The sequence below is a fragment of the Oncorhynchus masou genome, chromosome 22, assembly GCF_036934945.1.
Source record: "Oncorhynchus masou masou isolate Uvic2021 chromosome 22, UVic_Omas_1.1, whole genome shotgun sequence".
NCBI classification, from domain to species: Eukaryota; Metazoa; Chordata; class Actinopteri; order Salmoniformes; family Salmonidae; genus Oncorhynchus; species Oncorhynchus masou.
In genome coordinates, this window is record NC_088233.1 from 42,641,373 (window position 1) to 42,657,873 (window position 16,501).

The following is a 16,501-nucleotide window of genomic DNA, read 5'->3' on the forward strand; positions in this document are numbered from 1 at the left end:
AGACCTCGTTGAAGACCGAATACGGCCCCTCGGGGCCAAATTGTTTTGACACCCCTGTTCTACGCTTAGCCAGGATGCAAATGTTTGACCCACATCTTCTCACTCTATCATAAAATAATCGGTCTAACCCAGTCACCATTTGTTGCACATGTTCTTGACTGTATGCCTGCTGTAGTCAATATATCACAATTTGATATGAGATACTATTAAATCAAAATCAAATCAAATGTTATTGGTCACATACACATATTTAGCAGATGTTATGGCGGGTGTAGCGAAATGCCTATAATTGATAGTGTTAGGGTAGCTACTCTAAAAATGTAGTTTACCAATCTACCAATTACTTCACACTGGAAGAAGCTACCCTTAAAGAAACATATAGTTTACTTAACTAAAGTTACTTTGAAAAAGTAGTTCACGACATCCAAACGGCTTTGTGAGAAATTATCATAACTAAATCTTGGAAGTGTCATAGAATACAAATTGTAAGAACGGTTCTCTCTGCCGTCAGATGTTAACAGTGTAATTTAAACTATTAAACACTAACTATTTGTTTCACGGGAGAATTAGGCAGATCTGATGCCGAAAAAGAAAGGAAATGGTTGCCTACTTCACACGTATTTGATTTCATTTTTGCAACAGACATAAGTGGATGTGGCACAACGCACAGAACAAACAACAATTGTGAATTCAGATAAAACAAAACTCCCCATTCTATAACACAATATTAAGTAAAATACTTCCAAACAAATGTATTTGGAATTCCACAGATCTGTCATTGTGGACATCCGTTTCCACTTACAGGGACACCCTCCAAACAAAGAGGGCATTTACCAACCATCTGCTGCCAACTCTTGGTTATTCATTAATAGACCCAATATTGAACTCAAATAAATATGTCCTCTTCACTCAGATTGTCTCTTGGTCTTTCTCTAAAATATGTATATGTAACACTGAAGAGAAAACAAACTAGGAAAGCACTGGTGTGAACTGTGAAGCTGACGTTATATCAGAGAAATACCAGCATCCATAGAAACATGCCATCCAAACAGTGCTGCAAATACAACATAGACAACAGTTGTCTTTTTTGGCCATGCAACAGTGTGGTATGTTCCCAGACTTTTATTTAAAGAATATTAAGTAAACTCTTATAAGGAGAGATGTTTAAACTTGATGGTTTCAAGTATTCAAGTATGATTACTATCTGAGTATGTCCTTTTAAAAATGTCAAGGGAGGCTGTAAAGCATTTTGTAAGTATCATTACATTTTCTCATACTTTTACCAAGCCCAATGGAGGATTGTTGGACAGAATCCTGTCACATTTCACCTTGCATTAGACGACTGTGTTTGGGAGGTCAGTACAGTGGCTTGCGAAAGTATTCACCCCCCTTGGCATTTTTCCTATTTTGTTGCCTTACAACCTGGAATTAAAATAGATCTTTGCGGGATTTTTATCATTAGGATTTACATAATATGCCTACCACTTTGAAGATACAACCTATTTTTTACTGTGAAACAAACCAGAAATAAGAAAACTTCAACTATTCACCCCCCCAAAAAAAAAATCAATACTTTGTAGAGCCACCTTTCTCAGCAATTACAGCTGCAAGTTTTTTGGGGCTATGTCTCTTGGCACATCTAGCCACTGGGATTTTTGCCCATTAAAAGGCAAAACTGCTCCAGCACCTTCAAGTTAGATGGGTTCCGCTGTTGTTCAGCAATCTTTAAGTTATACCACAGAGTCTCAATTGGAATTAGGTCTGAGCTTTGACTAGACCATTCCAAGACATTTAAATGTTTCCCCTTGAACCACTCTAGTGTTGCTTTAGCAGTATGCTTCGGGTCATTGTCCTGCTGGAAGGTGAACCTCCGTCCCAGTTTCAAATCTTTGGAAGACTGGTAAAGGGTTCCCTCAAGGATTTCCCTGTATTTAGCATCATCCATAATTCCTTCAATTCTGACCAGTTTCCCAGTCCCTGCCGATGAAAAACATCCCCACAACATTATGCTGCCACCACCATGCTTCACTGTGGGGATAGTGTTCTCGAGGTGATGAGAGGTGTTGGGTTTGCGCCAGACATAGCGTTTTCCTAGATTGCCAAAAAGCTCAATTTTAGTCTCATCTGACCAAAGTACCACCTTCCATATGTTTGGGGAGTCTCCCACATGCCTTTTGGCGAACACCGAACGTGTTTGCTTAATTTTTTTCTTTAAGCAATATCTTTTTTTCTGGACACTCTTCTATAAAGTCCAGCTCTGTGGAGTGTACGGCTTAAAGTGGTCCTAAGGACAGATATTAAAATCTCTACTGTGGAGCTTTGCAGCTCTTTCAGGGTTATCTTTGGTCTCTTTGTTGCCTCTCTGATTAATGCCTCCTTGCCTGGTCTGTGAGTTTTGGTGGGCGGCCCACTCTTTGCAGGTTTGTTGTGGTGACATATTCTTTCAAATGATTAATAATGGATTTAATGGTGCTCTGTGGGATGTTCAAAGTTCCTAATCTTTTTTTATAACCCAACCCTGATCTGTTCTTCTCCACAACTTTGTCCCTGACCTCTTTGGAGAGCTCCTTGGTCTTCATGGTGCTGCTTGCTTGGTGGTGCTTCTTGCTTAGTGGTGTTGCAGACTCTGGGGCTTTTCAGAATAGGTATATATATAGGTATATATATAATGAGATCATGTGACAGATCATGTGACACTTAGATTGCACACAGGTGGACTTTATTTAACTAATTATATGACAGAAGGTAATTGGTTGCACCAGATCTTATTTAGGGGCTTCATAGCAAAGGGGGTGAATACATATGCACGCACCATTTTTCAGTTTTTTATTTTGGGGTTTTAAAAAAAAACAAGTTTCTTATTTTTTTCTTACCAATTTTGACTATTTTGTCCATTACATGATATCCAGATAGAAATCCATTTAAATGACAGGTTGTAATGCAACAAAATAGGAAAAATCCCAAGGGGGTGAATACTTTTGAAAGGCACTGTAGTTATTGCCAAACACACTAAAATAGTATCCATTTGTTGGCTCAAGAGGTAATTAATTAGGAGTTTTGGTGTGGATAAAGGTGCGGTGGTTCAACAACATTTGAGAACAGCCTGGTCTTTTATTACAGACTCTGATCTTAAAATGATATTATACCAAGGACCATCTTTTCTCACTGACCTTCTGTTGACTGTTTTTCCATCATTAATTTAGCAGAAGAGCTAGGAACCTCTTCACCCTGGCCTTGGTTTCTGTTTCCACCCTAGTCAGGCCATTCCAGTATTTTAACGCTGGGCCTGCCACAGGAATGCAATGTAATGTCTTGTAACGCCATGTAACCTCTTACATCGATCTCTTCCTGTGTGTCCATGCAGGTCCTGGAAGAGCGGATGAAGTTGGAGTGTAAGTGTCACGGAGTGTCGGGCTCCTGCACTACCAAGACCTGCTGGACGACCTTGCCCAAGTTCAGAGAGATCGGCTATATCCTGAAGGACAAGTACAACGAGGCGGTTCATGTGGAAGTGGTCCGGGCCAGCCGACTACGCCAGCCCACCTTCCTCAAGGTGAAGAAGACCCAGGGCTTCCGCAAGCCCATGGAGACCGACCTCGTCTACATTGAGAGGTCGCCCAACTACTGCGAGGAGGACGCGGCCACGGGGAGCGTGGGTACCCAGGGGAGGCTGTGTAACCGCACCTCGCCCCACACGGACGGCTGCGACCTCATGTGCTGCGGCCGGGGTTACAACACGCACCAGTACACCAAAGTGTGGCAGTGCAACTGTAAGTTCCAGTGGTGCTGCTTTGTCAAGTGCAACACGTGCAGCGAGAGGACGGAGGTGTTTACCTGCAAATAAAGGGGTTTGTCATAACGGACCTACAGTACGGTACTATGATGGGGAGGGGCGTAGCAGGACTAGTTGGATGAGGAGGAAGACCCCCAGAGGAAAGATAAATGGACATGTCTTGGAACAGGAACAATGAAAGACTTTACAATAAAAAAGGAATGGAATTTTTCATGTCAGCTCTTCATGGCATCGTTTTGCACAGCAGAATCAAAATTTGCTTTTTAAGAAAGTAAAGGCTAAATATCAATAGGTAATAATACTACCCCAAATCTTTGACCGACTGAGACAAAATAATGTGTGCTCATGTAGTGATGTATTCAAAGTGACTAAAAGTTGGGACTACAGGAAACAAATAGTGCCTGGACGGGAACTGTGCATTGCACTCTGGGATTTGTAGATCTTTATTTCCCGGAATGGCTTCTAAATGGACCAGAAAGAGACTGGAGATGTGGTAGAAATTGACAGTAACTGTTGAGGGATGAGACTCTGGGAAAGAGTCATCTAAAAGTCTTCTAGTAAGAACTCTTTGGAGTTTTCTTTTGTTTTTCCACAGAGGGAGAGAGCAGAGGTGAATATTTTAGCCCACAAACAGGAGGTGTTTTCTTTTTGGAGTTGTGTAGACATGAAGAACGCTGTGTTAGCGTGGTGCCTTGGGGCGCACCGAAAGCTGAGTCTCTATAGTAAGCCCTCTGCTGCCAACTGGAACAGAGAATGTCCGTTTTCCAGTCACACTGGAACTGTCTGTTTGAACACTGAAAATAAATGGTTTATTTATGTTATAGTATCTTAAAACAAAGCACTAACGGGTAGAAATGTCTTTTTTGTACTAAGTGTAAAAAATACTTTTTTTTTAGAGAACTCTGACTGAAGATTATGCGTGTCTTTTAGAAAATGGTACCCATCCCACTATCAATCCCCCTTTTTTCTAAAATGGTTCCATTGCTATTGGTGTGTTGACTACAACAACAACAAAAATCAACATTAAAGTGTATTTTACAAGTAGAATCAATCACGTTGGTTCTATTCTGCTGTATCAAGCTTTTGTTTGCAGTCATTTATGAACCAGATGGTCGGCCCACATCCTGCCTGGGTTATGTTGCATTTTCAAGCAAAGACAGTAGAAAGAGCACTCCTTTCTTAACCGCAAACATCCTTGCTCAATTCATTTAACGTGATATTGACATGTTGCCGCATGTGTTGTCGAGATATGCCTCCAATGAAAATCATATAAACTCCAATTTGACTCAGCTTTTGAAATGCATTGCAAAGAAAAACAAGACTGAGAATCAAAGTGAGTGAAGTCTGCTGGTCTCGAGAGGAAATGCAAGGCGTCAGCCAATGGCTTCATTCATTCACTGCATACAGAGCTGTGATCTCATTCTCATCTGTATTCATTGGTTGCTGTTATGCTATACAAAAGTGTCCGGTTACATCAGGTTTCAGCGACGTAAAACACCAGAACACATCATTTTGGCCCTTTATCATAATCGATCATACAGCTCCTCCTCTATTTTCGGTGTGTTTAAGCGTCATATGTTGATATGAGACCCTTTGTTTTTCTGCTGATTTGAGACCATGACGACGCGAGGTTTACTTCTCAGACAGGTCAGTGTCTTTCTTGTTTCATTTTCTTGGTTTTTCATGAGATAGACAGATCTGTCATTGTGTGCACAGTGAATAATAAACGTTACAATTTAGGTGAAAGGTGCTGTTTTATTGTAGTGACGATGTAAATGTAGTGTTTTCGTCGTTTTCAATGATGGTATCAATGTTGGTGCAACTCAAATACAATAGTAGTTTAATTAACCGGATAGTCTGCTGACTAAAGCAAACTATTTAATGTCGCCTAGACGTGAAAGTTTATCAAATGAGTATGTGTTCTAATATTGATTAAAACCACTGCAGCCTTTTACTATTTCAGGATACAGTATAAACTCACAAACAAGGGGATAAACGTGTGAAAATGATCCGATTTATCTCTCAAATAGTTTCTCATCGCTGCACCCACATATTAGAACGACTAATGCTGAAGTTACTGATTAACATAACTGGTGTCAATTGTTTACTTTGCCATATTTAAGTTCTCTACAATATCCAGAGAGCTATCTCAAACTTTTATGACAGAAGACCATATATTGTTTGGGCCAAGTGCAAAGTGGTTTAAAATATTATTGCGTGTCAGTGCTCATCTCAGTTGCCCATGACAACTGTTCCACCAAATATCCAAAGGGCTTGTTATTTGGGCTCTGACTCCCTGCAATGGAACACATTTTAATATGTCTGGCCATTGTATGGAGAGATTTTAAGCCGCCATTGTCGATATAAAAAATGTCCCTTATTCAGAAGTTCCAACCACCGTGAATATGGCTATTGGCGTTGCGAAGGAAGCGTAAATCATTAAATATCATAAATAAATCAACCAGCTTGCTGACTTTGACATTATTTTGTACACATCACATGTTCATAATAATCTGTGGTTCGTCTGTCTTGATTATGGTGCGCACAAAACAAAAGTCAATTATCTCTCGCGGCCCATCGCTGAGTCAGTCAGTCACATGTGTGCAGCGAGTGGAAGAGAGTCTTTGGGGTTTCTAAAGCTTCATAGGGAGTTATTGTGTTGCCTTTTCTGGGTAATTGGGGTTGTCTGTCTTGGATTGTCAGAGCAGCCCGTAAAGCCACATCTTCTCACTCTATCATAAAATAATCGGTCTAACCCAGTCACCATTTGTTGCACATGTTCTTGACTGTATGCCTGCTGTAGTCAATATATCACAATTTGATATGAGATACTATTAAATCAAAATCAAATCAAATGTTATTGGTCACATACATATATTTAGCAGATGTTATGGCGGGTAGCGAAATGCCTATAATTGATAGTGTTAGGGTAGCTACTCTAAAAATGTAGTTTACCAATCTACCAATTACTTCACACTGGAAGAAGTTAAGCTACCCTTAAAAAACATATAGTTTACTTAACTAAAGTTACTTTGAAAAAGTAGTTCACGACATCCAAACGGCTTTGTGAGAAATGATCATAACTAAATCTTGGAAGTGTCATAGAATACAAATTGCAAGAACGGTTCTCTCTGCCGTCAGATGTTAACAGTGTAATTTAAACTATTAAACACTAACTATATGTTTCATGGGAGAATTAGGCAGATCTGATGCCGAAAAAGAAAGGAAATGGTTGCCTACTTCACACGTATTTGATTTCATTTTTGCAACAGAAAAAAGTAGTGTGTAGGAGTTCCAGTAGGTAGCATGGCAAAAGAAAGTAGTGTGTAGGAGTTCCAGTAGGTAGCGTGGCAAAAGAAAGTAGTGTGTAGGAGTTCCAGTAGGTAGCAAGGAGTTCCAGTAGGTAGCGTGGCAAAAGAAAGTAGTGTGTAGGAGTTCCAGTAGGTAGCGTGGCAAAAGAAAGTAGTGTGTAGGAGTTCCAGTAGGTAGCGTGGCAAAAGAAAGTAGTGTGTAGGAGTTCCAGTAGGTAGCATGGCAAAAGAAAGTAGTGTGTAGGAGTTCCAGTAGGTAGCGTGGCAAAAGAAAGAAAGTTCCAGTGTGTAAAAGGTAGTTCCAGTAGGTAGCGTGGCAAAAGAAAGTAGTGTAGGAGTTCCAGGAGTTCCAGTAGGTAGCGTGGCAAAAGAAAGTAGTGTGTAGGAGTTCCAGTAGGTAGCGTGGCAAAAGAGAGTAATGAACTGCTGAAAACACTATCTAGATTTAGATGAACTACCACAAAGCTACTCAAAAATGTAGGTTATTACTAGTTGAACCACATGTAACTCACAATTACACAACACTGATTATTGATATCAATAAGTACATTTCAAGTGTTATGGATGCCTTTACATGTTGATGGAGTACCTGTACAGTGATTACCTCAACTCTCTGAACCCTCGCCATACTCTCTGTGTTGGCAGCATTGGCCCCCAGAGTCACTAAATACTATAGGCCATTTAAGCAGACACTTTTTTCAAAAGTTACTTTACAGTCATGCGTGCAGACGTATGGGTGCCCTGGAAATTGAACCCACAACCCTGGCGGTGCAAGCACCACTCTCTACCAAGTGAGCCACACAGGACCACAAATGTGAAATTGGAGCTCCATGCAAATGACCTGTGCTGAATAAGAAATGCCTCATTTTCCCTCTTGCTTTTTGGACACAAACGAGTGTCATTCTTTTGTGGGTGTGTTTTTCTAGATGGATGGAACAAGGTTGTGCATGTGCAGTCGGAAACAGCAAGTGAGAGAGAGTGTGGGGATACTGTTAAGGAAGTACAACATTGGGTCAAGGGTAGCAGCTCTGTGGAGGAGAGAGATTGGTGTGAATCACATCTGTGTTGTCTTTTCATGAACTGAAATTCTTGTGTCCTCTAATAGTTAATAGTCAAATCCACTTAAGATCAGATCAAAAAGTAAGATAAAAAACTAATAGCCCACTCGTCTTTGAACCAATTCATTTGTTGGTACGTGTTAGTTCCCTTGTTGGTACTTGTTAGTTCCCTTGTTGGTTGTTGATGGTTAATTTGAATGTTGAATGGATTCTAATATGGACTCTGAAAGTCAGTCACCCAGACTTGGGTTTGTCTACTTAGCCCAGCTTGAAATTAGCATTTGAGGAACTGAAAATGGTTATGTCATTTTCTAAATATCCATTTACAGATTGATGGAGTAATTTGGATGAATGTTGCATTTAAAATTGAGAACTTGATATAACAAATTAATTATCAAATTAAATAGATTTTGTCACATGCTTTGTAAGCAACAGGTGTAAACTAACAGTGCAACGCTTGCTTAGAGGCCCTTCCCAACAATACAGAGTGAAATAATAGAAAAATATCACAAGGAATTAATAAAAATTGAGTAACGATAACTTGGCTCTATACACAGGATACCAGTACCGAGTCAATGTGCAATGGTACGAGGTAAATGAGGTAGATATGTACATATAGGTAGGGATAAAGTGACTAGGCAACAGGATAGATAATAAACAGTAGCAGCAGCATATGTGATGAGTACAATGAGTTAGTGCAAAAAGGGTTCAATGCAGATAGTCCGGGAAGCTTATTGGTTAACTATTTAACCAACTATTTAGCAGTCTTATGGCTTGTGGGTAGAAGCTGTTTTGGGTCCTGTTGGTTCCAGACGGTACTACTTGTTGTGCGGTTGTAGAGGGAACAGTCTATGATTTGGGTAGCTGGAAAATCAACCATTTTTTAGGGCCTTCCTCTGACACTTCCTGGTATAGAGGTCCTGGATGGCAGGGAGTTCAGCCTCTGTGGTGTACTAAGCCCTACCCTCTGTAGCGCCTTGCGATCGGATGCCAAGCAGTTTCCATACCAAGCGGTGATGCAGCCAGTCAAGATGCTCTCGATGGTGCAGGTGTAGAACTTTTTGAGGAATCTTTTCAGCCTCCTGAGAGGGAAGAGGCGTTGTCGTGCTTTCTTCACGACTGTGTTGATGTGTGTGTACCATGTTCATTCCTTACTGATGTGGACACCGAGGAACTTGAAGTTCTCCACCCGCTCCACTACAGCCACGTCGATGTGGATGGAGGCATGTTCGACCCTTTGCTTCCTGTAGTCCACGATCAGCTCCTTCATCTTGCGTTGAGGGAGAGGTTGTTGTCGTGGCACCACACTGACAGGTCACTGACCTCCTCCCTTTAGGCTCTCATCGTATTCGGTTATCAGGCTTACCACCGCTGTGTAGTCAGCAAACCTACTGATGATGTTGGAGTCGTGCACGGCCACGCAGTCGTGGGTGAACAGAGAGTACAGGAGGGGACTAAGCACGCACCCCTGAGGTGCCATTTGTTGACGGTCAGCGTGACGAATGTGTTGCTGCCTACCCTCACCATCTGGGAGCGGCCCGTCAGTTATCCCAGACATAACAAAAATAAACATGACATTTACTTGGGCCAAATTGAGATAAAAAACGAACTTACCAGAAAATTCAGATACAAAAAACTATTTAAATCCAATACATAAAAATGGTGTCAACATGACTATTTGTTATACATGATTGTGAGTCATAATCAATATTTCCATGGTTGTTGTTGAGTTTTATGGTATATTTTACATGTGCTATATTTATATCTACTGCTTTGGAACAGACAAGGGTCCACCTTTATTTGTACATATTATGGATAAATTGATATAAAGACAATATTTATGAATAAGTCTATTACAGAACAGTGGAATATTTTGACCTCTGTACAAAATATACTCCAGAATGATCAGTTGTTTTTCAAAAGTACATTTTATTGAAAACAAATCTCATATATATATATATATAAATTTTTTTTTTTTCATGATGTGAAAAGTATCAATGGTTGCTGTGTGTTAAACGTCATTTTGATTCAGATCTTTTTATAAAAGGGCGCTCCATTCTGTGAAAAGAGCCATGCTACTTTATTCATTTGGTGGGCGCTCCCACTCGTTCTCCTGTATGTGAAAAGCATAACAGCCGAGCAGCAGAGCAGAAGTAAGATGTGTTTTGTTAGTTGTCTGAAACCCTGGGGACCGGAACCACATACGCTCCCCATACTATACCCTTGGTGGAGAAAAATAAACCCATTTGTTTCTGAAAAACATTAAACAAATATGAGATAGATAAACAGACTGCTGTGTGCGTGCCTTCTTGTAAAGCAGCTATTGTTTAGTTGACAGAATCATTAGCTCATTGGGTTATATTCTGCAAGCTAATGCATCTGGTCTAATTCACACTGGGAAAGCGCGACGTGTCTGCTTTTCCAAATCAGGGACCGGCCGGGGGAGAGAGAGTTGCAAAGTAACACAGCCATTGAAACAAGTGAGAATGGACACTGGTTGTATCTGCTCCCATGTATCTGTAACCAGCCCACATCTATGGTCATGATTAAGCGTTTAGAGAGGGGACAAACAAGTGGGGGAGGTCCGATCCGATGTACACCATTTTGGCAAGAGAAGCGGATCCTTTAACTCAAAGATGGCGGAATATGTGTCCCAAATGGCACCCTATTTCCCATGGGGCCTGGTCGAAAGTAGTGCACTTTATAGGGAATAGGTTGCCATTTGGGATGCACTCTGAGTCTAAAGAGCATAAGAGCCCAAAAGGCTGCCAAGTCTCATTTGAACCCAGTCAGATGCCACAGAGCAAAGAGAGGATGAAGAGAGGACAGGAAGCTGGATGCCCACCCTCGTGAGGTCCTGATCAAAACGAGGGAATGTTTTCGCTCCTTTTCTCTGAAAGTCTTTGCTGCTCAATGCCAAATGAAGTGCCTCCGCAGATTGACACTGCAGCGTTATCCTCCTTCAGCTGACAAACATCCTGATTCACTGCTGCTGGAAATGGGGCACCGTTACCACCTATGGTCTAATGGGCCTGAGCCAGAGGCACATGAACCAACTGTCAGCTTCAAGTATCAGACCAGCTCAGGCCTCAGGGAGGCCCTATGTAGAATAGATACGGGGTGGCCACTAAAGAGGTAACAAAGACACACTAGGCGGTCCTGCCTCACACAGAACTCCCGGAAAAACACCAGTCTAGATGCCAGGGTGTCCTGTCTTTTCCTTTAACATTTCTGAATTCACAAAAGCACTATAGATTCCTCTAGCTTGGCTCAGGGGATCTGACTCCACCCAGTCATTTGTAACTTCAGTGAAACAGAAGAGAACCTTTGGATCAGAGACCCGGCCCTTATAGATAAGACACAGCTGCAGCGAGGGAGAGAGGAGAGGGTGGCGAAAAATAAATTACCTCAAAACCAGGAGGGGGGTTAAAATCAAGGAGTCGTTGGAGTTGACGTTTGAGATTATCCAGGGTACCAGGGAGAAGAAAGGAAGGACTGTTGTCTTCCAGACACTGCACATCAATTACAGTGTGCCTGGGAGACACATAGAGGACATATGTAAAATTCCCTAGAGTGATGTATCATTCTAAGGCATTCTTCCCTGTCTTGTTTGTTATTCGAGGAACATGTTGGCTTTGGATGAGCTCATAAGAGAGTCTGAAGGCACTACCGTGCTGCTAAACCCCTCCGTCCTGGTATGATGGCACACTGTAACAATGATTTGGGAAGTTTTACAGCATGCCATGCAATTTGATTGTGAGCTTAGTTTGACCTCAGTGTTTCTGTAAGAAAGGTAAATCAGCTGAAGTCCAAGGATCACCATTAGCTCAAAAAATGTTTTTCAGCTCTAAAATGCATGTTGTCCTATTATGTGATCGAAGAACACACCAAAACTCATGAAGTCTACTTGCGATAACTGGAATCAACAGGGAAAAAGGTACCTATTTGAGTGCAACCAAGATTGCAACAGTTCTAAAATCAACGTGGTCTTTCATCTGCTGTTCGGTTAGAACGGTGTTTCTCATCAGTTCTTTTACATTGTTATGACTGCTCGTCTTATTGAAAGACCGTCATTTTGAGGTTTCACATCATCTGTTTGATATTAGTGGCGAGGAACACATGGCTATTCAAAGGCAGAGGCCTAAGTGACATCATAGAGCGCATGGCGAAGCCAGGATCATATCGTCAGACCCCAGTCAGAGACTTCTCAAACATACCTGACAACCAACCCCCCCTACCCTGCGTCTTACTACATTGATCTACTGGTGTAGTCTTCATTTATGGGATTTACCTTGGATTCTCCCTCAAAGAGATTTCAATGACCTGCATTTATTCAACAGTACCACGTACCACAGTATATGTAGTCTTCTTGAGTACAAACTTCACCACACAATACTGGTGTTCAGAAGGCTACATCCCTACATGCATAATTGCAGGAAGTGGTCAACCAATATCAATGAATAGAATATTCGTCCTGAATAATCATTGCCTTGTTGAGACTAACAAAAACACGAGGTGGGGCTTTGTGATTGAATAACAGTCTGAACAAAACTCTAGAATGTTAACATGAATGTGTAATTCATTGATATATTGCATACAAATGCAACAGGATTTACTCATATGTTTCAGGGGGAATATGTTAAATAATGGATGTTTAATAACTATATGTAACTGAAACTGTAAATAATTTCAGATTGGTAGATATTGTGAAAGTGAAAGTTATATGTACTGTATTTGTGGAGACGAGACATTAGCCTAGGGAGTAATGACGCCCAATTTGGCCAGCACACCTGTTTATGTTGGACAGGGGCGGTAAGCGGTGCTTGTAAAATACGAGCGAGGTTAATACTTATGCTGTGACGCCCTCAGTCAGGCCCCACAGCTACAGTAAGGACAACATCAGCGCTCTTACATGACAGGATGGGTCTAACCCCAGGCTGAGCAGAAGGGGTGTGTGTGTGTGTGTGTGTGTGTGTGTGTGTGTGTGTGTGTGTGTGTGTGTGTGTGTGTGTGTGTGTGTGTGTGTGTGTGTGTGTGTGTGTGTGTGTGTGTGTGTGTGTGTGTGTGTGTGTGTGTGTGTGTGTGTGTGTGTGTGTGTGTGTGTGTGTGTGTGTGTGTGAGAGAGAGAGAGAGAGAGAGAGAGGGAGAAAGCGAAAAAATGAAAGAGAGAGAAGAGGAGAAATAAAATAGGAGAGCAGTACATTCTAAACTTCAGAAGAGGGAATAAGAAAGCGAGAGGAGGGATGAAAGAGAGAGGGGAAAGTGTGACTGTATCTACAGTCTGTATCTCTTAGTGTCGATATGCATGAGTGTCGGTATATGTGTGTTAGTGTGTGTGTCTGTGCGGAACAGACAGACACATCCCTTAGGGAAGTGGGTTTCTACATGGAGACATTGGTGGGGAGAGTTCGAGGACAGCCCACACGCGCTTTGTGCAGCGCGGCTCGGTGTCCAGTGGTTGGCTAGGCCACGGCTTCTCCTTGAGGATATTTCCTTCCTCGCGTTTTGTTTTCATGAAGTGAGGTCGGGGTTCTAAAAGCAGACTCCACCTAGGGAAAACTCAGAGAGACCCTTCACAACCCTTTTCATAGCACATCCATTTAAACTGCCCCCCTCCTCTAAACCCCAAGCCCACCCTCCTCAAAAGAAATAGAGGACAAAATGCTTTGGAACTCACCAGTGACTGTTTGACCAGTAACAGGTATGTAAAACACCAGAAAACAAAACACCATTTTGTCAAAGGTAATAATGCTAGAATAAAACGGAACCAGAAAGAGAGACAGAAAGAAGGAAGGAAGGAAGGAAGGAAGGAAGGAAGGAAGGAAGGAAGGAAGGAAGGAAGGAAGGAAGGAAGGAAGGAAGGAAGGAAGGAAAGAAAGAAGCAATGCTGTGTTTTCTAGCATTTACAAACCAAGTCCAAACCAGAAAATGGCCCAGAACGCCATGCTCTGAGTGATCTGTTCTGAATTGATAAAACAACATCAATGTGCTACACAGCTGAGACCACAGAACTCGATACCCCACAGCCCAAATCCCTGGACATTTGGAAAATATTTAAATTTTCTACATTTTGGTTAGCTCTCACAGCATGCGAGATGTTGTCAACAAGCAAAAAAAATGATCTGCCGACATTGAAAAGACATCTGACTTTACATTCATTTCAATGAGGCACTTTTGGCAATGTTTAAACTAGAACTCAGATACAGTTTAAGTGTATTGTATTAAACACTGATTAAGGAATTGATTTACAAAACATTGTATATGACAGCGCTACATGCCGTTGCCTCGTGCTGGTGCTGGGTTGGAGTAACTGGGAGCTTGTGTAGCGAGATGGGTAAACTCCAGTACTGAGCATCCTCCTTCTTTATGGGTCTGACTGGCCTGTCTGTGGAAAGAATAACGGCGGAGGTGGGGATTACAGACGAAGCTACTGATCTGGGTCACTAACTTGGAAATAACTGTTTAACCCCCTGCACAGTTCAGCATGAGGTTACCACGGCATATAAGCCCACAGTATACAATGGAGGTTGTGTCATCTCACCATTCAACTCTCATCCTGGGTGACGGGACAACTGACTCACTATACTACATGATTCCCTTGCCGTCAGTACTTTTTTGGATAACAGAGACATCGTTCGGAGTCAAACCGTTGTCTGCTTTCAGCCAGTTGGCGTTGTTCCGTATGAAAGTAAAATACGAGTGGACTTGTCTATCTCTATCTTCAGAAGATTGATGGCTAACTCTTTCTGTCACCAGAGCACACCACACCGATGGAAACATCAGAGAGACCGGTCGCCGCCCGGCGCTTGTATATTTCGGTCTCCATCTGTGTCACAGGGTTGGAGCGGGCTGGAGTACATGCCTTTGAATATGTAGGGCATTGGACATGAGCGTCATGTGGTTTTGGAGAAGTAAAAGGATGGTTGGGTTGTAATCCAGTCCCCCCACTCCTCCTCCACCCAGTTTCCCCCCTCTTGTCTATGCTGGTCCTATTCACCCCCAAAATCCCTCCGCCCCTCCCCCCAGCCCAACCTCACCAACCCGTCCACTTCTAGCCGCAATCCAGAACCCTAATGCCTGACGGATGCGCAGAGGTCGTACTGATGATCTAACAGAGCCCTTTGGTCCATCGCTGGGCCTTTGATCACAGCGTTGAACCCCAACTCCCTCCCCCAGCCGCCTCCCCCTCTCTGCCCTCCGTGGATGAGTGTGTGTGTGTGGGGGGGGGATCGAGTTACACACTGCTGAGGAACAGGCTGCTGACATCTTCTGGCAACACGTGTCTTTGTTTAAGGCTCTCCTCTCTGCAGGCAGACAGCTCTCGTTCGCTCTGGTACAGTAGACACTGCTTTGCCAAGCTCTGCTGTGCCCTGCCCTGCCTGGTTGCTACAGAGGTGGGATTCTGTACTTGCCTGTACAGCCTGGAGAGGACAAACCTTAATGCTCAAGAAAGGCCTAATACCTATGTGTTAACTTGTTTATATTGTGTCTTAAAATGTAACTTCACTGATCAGTGAAACCTGACCAAACAGACTACTTGAATGAGATTCTGGGGCACAGATAACATGAACTGGACACAAATCAGATCCTGCGATACAGTATGTGATCTGATGCCCCCCCCCCCCTGCACACATCCCTCGCCCACTCAAGACTCACACAAGAAGGGAATAAGAAGGGAATGTTTCTGGATTGCTCTGGCAAGTCACCCGGTGATGGGTGAACTCACAATGAACTATTTCACATCCTCCATATAATACATATTTCCTTCAATCTTGTGCCACAAAACATCCAGTACACATGGCTTTCTGCCACTGTTTGAAGTCAAATGAAGATGCACACTCTCCAGCGGTCTCCACTTGTGGTGCTCTGACAGCTTAGCAATAGATGCTGTTTGGTCAAAGAGATACACAAGGTTGAGTCGGGGGGGCAAATTCATTTGACTGTCTAATTTGACTGTTTGTTTAGACTTGAAAAAAATGATTTGTATTTATTGGTTTTAAAATCACAACCAATAATAAAATAAAATAGAGTTTGCCTAAACAGGCCAACAATCAGCATTTCATAAGACACTCTGAGTTGATACTATGGTACAAGTCATTGTTGACCCTAAGAACTAATGATAAAATAGTGTAACCATTTATATCCTTTGTTTGGCGTTGGCTTGGACATTGCTCACGTATCTGTAGTGTTCTTTTTTTCATTTATGTATTTATTTTTTGGTTAAATCTCCTGGTGTTGTGTTGGCGTCCTTGCATCCCCATCTACATTACGTTTTCACCACCCTGTGGCACATCATCACACACATGCACACACGTGCACACACACACACACACACACAC

The 16,501-nt window shown here is 42.3% G+C and overlaps 1 protein-coding gene and 1 long non-coding RNA gene across 3 annotated transcripts in view; both read left to right on the forward strand.

Moving 5' to 3' along the window:
• Nucleotides 1-5,532, forward strand: part of LOC135509530 (protein Wnt-7b-like) — a 34,734-nt gene extending 29,202 nt beyond the window's left edge. For both annotated transcript variants that reach the window (XM_064930266.1, XM_064930265.1), the window contains exon 4: nucleotides 3,365-5,532. In XM_064930266.1, coding sequence (XP_064786338.1) covers nucleotides 3,365-3,844 — 480 coding nt within the window. In that variant the 3' untranslated portion in view covers nucleotides 3,845-5,532. The remainder of the gene's footprint in view (nucleotides 1-3,364) is intronic.
• A 1,656-nt stretch (nucleotides 5,533-7,188) lies between these two features.
• Nucleotides 7,189-10,452, forward strand: LOC135509531 (uncharacterized). The gene is made up of 2 exons (XR_010450944.1): nucleotides 7,189-7,360; nucleotides 7,461-10,452. It is a non-coding gene; the product is annotated as an uncharacterized LOC135509531 (long non-coding RNA).
• The last annotated feature ends 6,049 nt before the right edge of the window (nucleotides 10,453-16,501 follow it).